The sequence below is a fragment of the Carassius auratus genome, chromosome 2, assembly GCF_003368295.1.
Source record: "Carassius auratus strain Wakin chromosome 2, ASM336829v1, whole genome shotgun sequence".
Taxonomy (NCBI): domain Eukaryota; kingdom Metazoa; phylum Chordata; class Actinopteri; order Cypriniformes; family Cyprinidae; genus Carassius; species Carassius auratus.
Window position 1 is genome coordinate 26,564,212 of NC_039244.1, and position 7,859 is coordinate 26,572,070.

At 37.0% G+C, this 7,859-nt stretch overlaps 1 protein-coding gene across 1 annotated transcript; it reads left to right on the forward strand.

Moving 5' to 3' along the window:
- The first annotated feature begins 2,650 nt into the window (after nucleotides 1-2,650).
- LOC113038579 (regulator of G-protein signaling 21-like) lies at nucleotides 2,651-5,319 on the forward strand. The gene is made up of 5 exons (XM_026196099.1): nucleotides 2,651-2,798; nucleotides 2,923-2,964; nucleotides 3,066-3,127; nucleotides 3,846-4,012; nucleotides 4,106-5,319. Exons 1-5 carry the CDS (start codon nucleotides 2,728-2,730, stop codon nucleotides 4,289-4,291), a joined length of 528 nt encoding a protein of 175 aa, XP_026051884.1. The 5' UTR covers nucleotides 2,651-2,727; the 3' UTR covers nucleotides 4,292-5,319.
- The last annotated feature ends 2,540 nt before the right edge of the window (nucleotides 5,320-7,859 follow it).

The window sequence follows — 7,859 nt, forward strand, 5'->3', positions numbered from 1 at the left end:
ACACACTTAGGTCTCAGTTGTTGAATGATAATTAAAGAAGAAAAGAAAGAAAACTCATTTGAAAACTTTTTTTATCATAATATAAATCATAATCATCTTAATGAGTCACAGTAGCGTTCATTCATCTGATTCATTAAAAACTTTCCTTGTATTTAGGAACTAGGCAAGAATGTGTCACTGAATCACTCAACCAATTCATTTCAAACCTCAGATTCATTCAGTAAAGTGTTAAGTGTGTAGCTCGGAGACCCTGTGGCTGAACTGTTGGTGGCCACGCTGACAAACACACACTCATACTAGGGCCATCTCTTCAAATTAAATGCATTTGGGTGCAAGAGAAACATCGATAATAGATAAAAGGGATATTTGACAATAAAGCACTATGATCTGAGTGGCAACTGACAGTGAATTTAAAGTTTGATGGCGAAACATGAGATTGATCATTTATAATTATTTTAATTTAGTGTGAGACTAATGAAGACCCATGTTGTTTTCACCATAATTCTATCTCTAGATATTTAACTTCCGTCAAGGTTAGCTTACATACCTTTCCTTTTTAAAGTGACAACATATCCTGACTTTGTAAATTGTGAATCAGTTTTATGTCCGGAAGAAACTATCTTGGATCTCGCTCCCTGGAGTAAATTTAGGGATTCGTTTGTGGATTGGCACGACTTCTGGACAGGGCTCTTGAGATTGCGTGAGAAAACAAGGTGAAAGATTTGGAGGGTGCTCCATAGTGTATGGTAGCTCGGTGAAAAAAAAAAAAGTTTTCAATTGGGGAGCCACCTTGTGTCATGGAGAAGAGGAGGAGGCTGGAACTAAGGAAATATGGTGCTCATGCTGTTGTGCTTTCGTTGATGGTCTGGTCTTCTGTCGGGGAACATAGTTTTTGTGAAACAACAATGGATGATTTATTGTGGAAATCAGTGCACAAGGCGAACACTGTATATGCAACAACAACAGAATGAGTGTGAGCTGTAATGTCTGTGGATGGAGGTGAGCACCACACACACACTTATGGATCTCAGTGGAAGTCTTATCTTACAGGGTGAAGGTGAACATAACAGGAACTGGCGACTGGAGAAGGAAACCAGAGCTTCAGAGATGAGGAATAATCCAAAGGTGAGTATCGAGGGAAGTACATAGACAGGGCCTTGTCTGTCACCCAGTGTGACTGTATGTCTAACCATTGAAGCATTTATTTTAATAAAGCCTTAGTCAGACTTTTAAACTCACATCATATTTTTGTATTTTTATACTTGCATAGATTAATGATGCGAACACAAGCGCAAATTTGATGCAAACACAGTTCTTGCTCCAGTCATCTCTATGAGTAAAACAGGTGCAGTGAAGTTAGCAGATATGAATTGTTTGGGAGAGATTTAAATATGAACATGCAGAAGATGCAGCGTGTGTGTGGGTTGTGATATAGATCTCATGATATACAGAGCTCTTGAAGGATCGCAGGGATGCTGAAGCCTATGCACAGCCTGACTGTGTTTTAAGACTGTGAATGAATTCGATTCACCCTTCAAGTACAATTGTTTTGTTGTTGTTGTTGTTGTTTTTGGGGGGGGGGTTCAAGCCATGCTGCTTACAACAGATATTTAGTATATGTTTAAAATATATGTTGTTTATACTTGTCATAACAAGTCTCAGGAAACAAAAGCAGAAGTGATACTGTTGACTTGAATGGGGCTTTCTGTTGTGTTACAGTGACATGCCTCAGTTGACAATACATTATTTTCCTCTGCAAAAATCCCTGAGCCTTGGGACAGTTTATTTGACCATTTTACCTTTAATTTTACCATTTCTGCAAATTCTGATTTCTTATGAACCCACAAGCAAATGACCTTGCTACTTCATAGGCTAGCTGACTATCTGTTTTTGTTGTTACCTTTGCTAATCATGGTGAAACTCTCTGGAAATCAGTACTGAATAAGCATCTTGGGATATTTTGAGAGACTGCAAGCTGTTTGGAAAATCCTCCCTAATTCCTATATAATGCATTGATTAGAATTAGATGGGGGGGTAATTTGGGACAGCAATGGTCTCATGCATGCTTGTAAACGTGCAGCTCCTCAAACACTTATCCTCTAGCATGGTGCTTAATGGTTATTTAAAAAGTTATTTTGAACTGCACAAGCTGTCACTTGACACCAAAGACACAGTTGACAGTTGCAAGGTTTTATAAAGCTACACTGCAGGCGAAGGGTGTCTTAAATTAAACATTCAACATTAAATGCACATAAATATTTTTAAAACATTACAAATATTTTTGACTGTGTCATATATACAGATGGTTATTGTAGCCATCAGCTCAGATGGCCTATGTCCTAAAATTTCACCATAGTATACTAATGATGGAAAAGGCAATAACACTTGCAAACAAGACTTGTATCAAAGCACATCCAGAGCTTGAATATAAGAGATCTCATGCAAAAGTCTACATTTGCTTATCTGTCCGTGAACTTTCCAGTCTGATTTGCATCTCTGCATTTACACAGCCCTGCTGAAGCCGGTTTTCATAGACAGAAACATTATTACGCCTGTCTAAGCTAGTCAGCGTCACCCCAAAAACTTCCTCTTTCATTGTGGTTAAAAACTGATGACGCCAAGACAAGGCGGTATATAAGGTTTGTGAGAACAGCCCGCTCATACTAACCGAAATAACCGAAGCACAGCAGCACGCCGACACATATCAGCACCAGAAAAGTTTTTAAGATGCCAACCATACTGTCATCTACAACAGAAATAAAGAACATGAACAAGGACGATAAACCAGTCAATCCCATGTAAGTGTTGGTTATTGTTGGAATTACTTTTAAAATGTGAGTGTGGGTGAAAAACAGTACATATCATAGAACTGCTGCTCTTATCATTCAAATGTAACCGAGACAAAAAATGTTCCCTCCTCAGGAAACTAGCCAAGTGGCGGTTTTGTCGCCCGTTGACAGACAAGTAAGTTACTTTCATTTAAGGTTTTCTTTCAGTCACTATTGTGTTAGGATTGCATTTGAACCTCCACTCATTATGTTTTTTGTTTGTTCGTTTTTAAACAGACTGAACCCTAATGAGTCCCTCCTGTGGTCCCAGTCACTGGAAAACCTCCTTAGATCCAAATGTAAGTGGGATACACATGAGTTAATTATTTATTAATAAGAAATACTCTAATACGCTTGACATTATTCATAAATACCTGTGTTCATTTTGTATTTATAAATACATGCTATCACAGCATGCACAACCACTGCTTTTCCATTGTGGTTTGAGTTGACATTATATACAGTAGGTCAGGGCGCAGACAAAGCCTACACTGTTCCTACACTGACCTGAACTGGTGGTATATGTATGCAAAACAAAGGAGAAAAGCAGCTATTAAAAAAAAAAAGCTATTTGGACATGTAAGCCACACATAAAAACGTAAATAACAATAACTTGTGGCGAATAATAAATAAAAAATATACTTTTATTTAGGGTGCATTAAATTGATTAAAAGCGGCAGTCAAGACATTTGTTACAATAAATGCCGTTTTTTCACTTTCAATTCGTCAGCTAATCCTTTAGGCAAGGCAAGTTCATTTATATAGCACGTTTCATACACAATGGTAATCAAGCGAAGATTTTTATTCATTATAAAGAATACTTACAGTAGGGCTCATAAAAAAGTAAGTTTTCTGAGAAAAGCAAATTTCTTTGTAGCTACCAATTGATATTTGTATCCATTGCGATGCAATTCCGTTTTCTGTGTAATTGAGCTGTCCAAACACTCATTGAGGTCTGGTACCTCTTGCATGCAGTCACATTGAGCAACAGATTAACCCTGCGGTTTGTTCTTATAGACGGCATGGCAACATTCCACACCTTCCTCAAATCTGAGTTCAGCGATGAGAACATCGAATTTTGGCTGGTTTGCGAAGACTTCAAAAAAATCAGAAGTTCGTCCAGACTGTGCTCAAGGGCCAAGAAGATATTTGAGCATTACATCCAGGCGGAAGCTCCCAAAGAGGTAAGAACAGCGTGAACTGAAGCTCTCCAGGTGGTTTTGTAATCGATCAACGTCAATATGATTCTCACTGCTACTCCATCGATCTCTCCTCAGATAAACATCGACCATGTCACCAGAGATCTTATCAAGCAGAACGTCCAAGCTCCCACTAGAGTGTGTTTCGATGAAGCTCAGAGGATTGTCTACGGTCTTATGGAGAGGGATTCCTATCCCAGGTTTCTTCGCTCGGACATATACAGATCGCTTCTGGAATCAGTCTCACATAGGATTCAGGTCTGAGAACATCCTTAAATGAGGGACTTTAAGACTCCAAACGTATCTGTGGGACTGTTGGTGCAATGGGCAAGATGGCCGTGGAGCAATCAGGCTTTGTTGAGATGCAGGCCTGGACTCGGGTTGCACCGGACATTGAGATCCACATAAAAGCTTGAATAAGCTATTGTTGATAATGTACTGTATTACACTGTCCGACTGTTCTGCGTGGCTGTGGGATACACAAAGACTGATGAGCTTTCTGTACAGCTCACCTGTGATGAACCACTGAAAATGTGCTGCAACCACAGGAACATATGGACCTTATTTAACTATATTACTTTGAAGCATGTGAAATCTGATTAGCATGAGATGCCTTGGGAATAATACTAATGACATTTTAAAAACTAAGTCTTTAATATTAACTTAAAATGAGCAACAACTATTTTGTGTGACATGAAATGATCTGTAAACATGCAATGTAAAAATGCCCCCGTTTTTGTGTCCTGTGGGGAACCTATGCGATATTCTCACAGTTACACGCCTAGCAATTTCAGTTTTTCAGGAGGTCAGCGAGTAAAAGCGTGTGGCTTGTGTTCCATGGATGCATCAAATTACCACTGATTTCTGAATGACAAAATATATTTGTGGGGGACTTAGGAAACATGTGACACATGTGAATTCCAGGTTGTCTGAATGTTCATTTTTAAAAGCCGTTTAATAACTTAACGAGCACAACTGCAAAGAGGAAGTCATTTCTTTGTGTTGTTGTTGTTTTAAATTTGGGGAGGCCTAAAGATGCATTTGGAAGCCAAGATTAAAGGTGCGACTGTCACTGCATTAGATAAAGAACTTATCGAGCCAAGTGACATTTCTTTTAAAGGAAGGAACACTTCTGCAGCAAAACTATTTAACGAAATTCTGTATGTTAAGTTTGAAATGATGTTTGAATGACAATTGATATTCTGCTCACTGCAAAAAATCAAGGTTGGCTGGATGTTAATTTTAAAGAGGCATTTAATAACTTAATAAATAAAAATGCAAAAGGAAAATAATTTGTTGTTGTTGTTGTTGTTTAAAGAAAAGGCGGAGGCCTTTTGGACAAAATTTTAAAATGATCGATGTTACATTAAGCAGAAGAAAAAACCATTGAACTACCTGACAATTTAGGAATTATTGCTTATTAATAGTTAGTAAGTTATTGTGTTAGGTTTAGGTTTGGAGTAGGATTAAGGTACATATCCTTTATAATTACAAATAAACAGACAATATGGTAGTAATATGTTTTTTTGTGCATTTGAACCCTTTCAAAAATGACTGAATGAGTTTGAGATCCATCTTTTCCCACTTAGGACAGCTGAGTGACTGATATTACAAAAGGCTCAAGAAGGAAAACGATGCATTAAAAGCCAGGGGTGTAAACTTTTGAACAGAATTAAGATGTGTACATTTTTATTATTTTGCCTAAATATCATTCATATATTTAGTATATAGTACTACCCTTCAGAGGCTACAGACGATACTTACATGTTTTCAAGAAGACAAAATAAGTTTCATTTACCCTAATCTTCAAATCTGAAAAGTTTTCACCCCTTTTTCCTTATGGGGAATCCGTGATTCTTTGAACCTTTTGTAGTAGTTACATATGAGTCCCTCGGTTGTCCTCAGTGTGAAAAGATGGCTATTATACGGTCTGGAAAGGTTCAAATACACAAAAGATAAGATACTGGAAAACCAAAGAATTTGTGGGAGCTGAAGGATTTTTCTGAAGAACTGCTCAGGACAAACAAGGGCCTCATGAAAAAAAAAAATAATAATTATGTGGATCATCCAGATAACAACACAGTATTAAGAATCAAGCATACACTCTTAAAAATAACGATGCTTCATGATGCCACAGAAGAACCTTTTGTCTAAATGGTTCCATAAAGAACAGTTAACATTTGAAGGACCTTTCTGTATCACAAAAGGTTCTTTGTGATGAAAAACGTTTCTTCAGATTATAAAAAGGTAAAGAAAAAGATGGTTCTTTAAAGAACAATTGATTGAATGGTTATTTGTGGAACCAAAAAAAAATGGTTCTTCCATGGCATTGCTGTGAAGAACCTTTTAAAGCACTTTTATTTCTAAGATGTATTTAAACTTTTGAACAGGGTCATTTTTATAAGTTCAACTCTATTATTTTGTCTTGTGTACTATATACTGTATGTGTGTGTGTGTTTGCATTTATATAGATGTAGATATATATTATGTGATGATTACTGGTGCTCAAATAGTTTTTGGGCCACTGTAAGCAAAGGTTCAGTGCAAAGTTTTAGGGACTTTTCTTTAAAATTAAAACGATTTATTTTCCAGACGTACTATGAATTTTATTACACAGATGTAGTTATAAGAAATCTACGCTGGATATCCCCTTCAGCATGCTTTCTGTTTCATGACCGAAAGTTTGAGGGGGGAGGGGATGGGGTAACATCACATGCTTACGCCTGACTTACTGTCACCACTTCCCTATTTACACAAACAGTGTGGTAGTCAACGTACTCTTTTCAAATATCACAGACAAAGGGAAGTTGACGTACCGCTCAGTACCCCTCAGCTAGGACAAAAATAATCACACCACACACGTACTGTCTATTTTTTTTTTTTTATGCTGGCTTGGAAAAAATTTCATTTCCTCTGAGAATATTGCAGGTTTTTATGGCCGGTCAGGTGCTCTTTAGAAATTCTGTGTAATTTACTTCCATTGTCTTTTACTGTTAACCAAACTAAGCAGAATATTGAAAAATACTTTGTGTTTTTATGACTCTTCTATGACTATTAGAAAGAACTGCTCATGATATGTGTTCCAATTGTACCAAAATTACCCCAAATTATTTTTTCTTCAACTTCATTATTGTCTAAAATTAGTCCAGTAAGGGTTGTATATATATATATGTGTGTGTGTGTGTGTGTGTGTGAGAGAGAGAGAGAGAGAGAGAGAGAGAGAGAGTGTACTTGTTTTTCTATTCTGGTGGGGACTTAAACCTGAACACACACAGACTCATGGGGACTTGTGTCACGGTGGGGACCTAAATTGAGGTCCCCACGGGTAAACAAGCTAATAAATGACACAGAATGAAGTTTCTTGAAAATCTAAAAATGCAGAAAGTTTCCTGTGAGGGTTAGGTTTAAGGGTAGGGTTGGTGTAGGGCGATAGAAAATACGGTCTGTACAGTATAAAAACCATTACACCTATGGAGAGTCCACACAAGGATAGCTGACCAGACATGTGTGTGTGTGTGTGTGTGTGTGTGTTTGTGTCATGTGACAATTGATTTTTTATTTTATTTTTTGTAACACTGACTGCTTACATATATGTGTTTTTTTACTTTGATAGTGAAAAATCTGATATATAAGCAGTCAGTGTTACAATATGAAGTATTTGAAGATATTATTTACTCACTGTTAATTGGTTGCCTTACAATATATGGTGGAAACAAACTGAAGGTTTAACATCACATATAATTTATTGTAATTTAGGTAACACTTTAGAATAGGTAACACCTATTAGTTGCTTATTAGCATGCATATTACTAGATTATTAGCCATGTATTAG

Coding starts and splice junctions, on each gene's coding strand:
- LOC113038579 (XM_026196099.1), top strand. CDS start 2,728: ATGCCAACCATACTGTCATCTACAACAGAAATAAAGAACATGAACAAG. Junction 2,965..3,065: donor TGTCGCCCGTTGACAGACAA/GTAAGTTACTTT, acceptor GTTTTTAAACAG/ACTGAACCCTAATGAGTCCC. Junction 3,128..3,845: donor AAACCTCCTTAGATCCAAAT/GTAAGTGGGATA, acceptor TTGTTCTTATAG/ACGGCATGGCAACATTCCAC.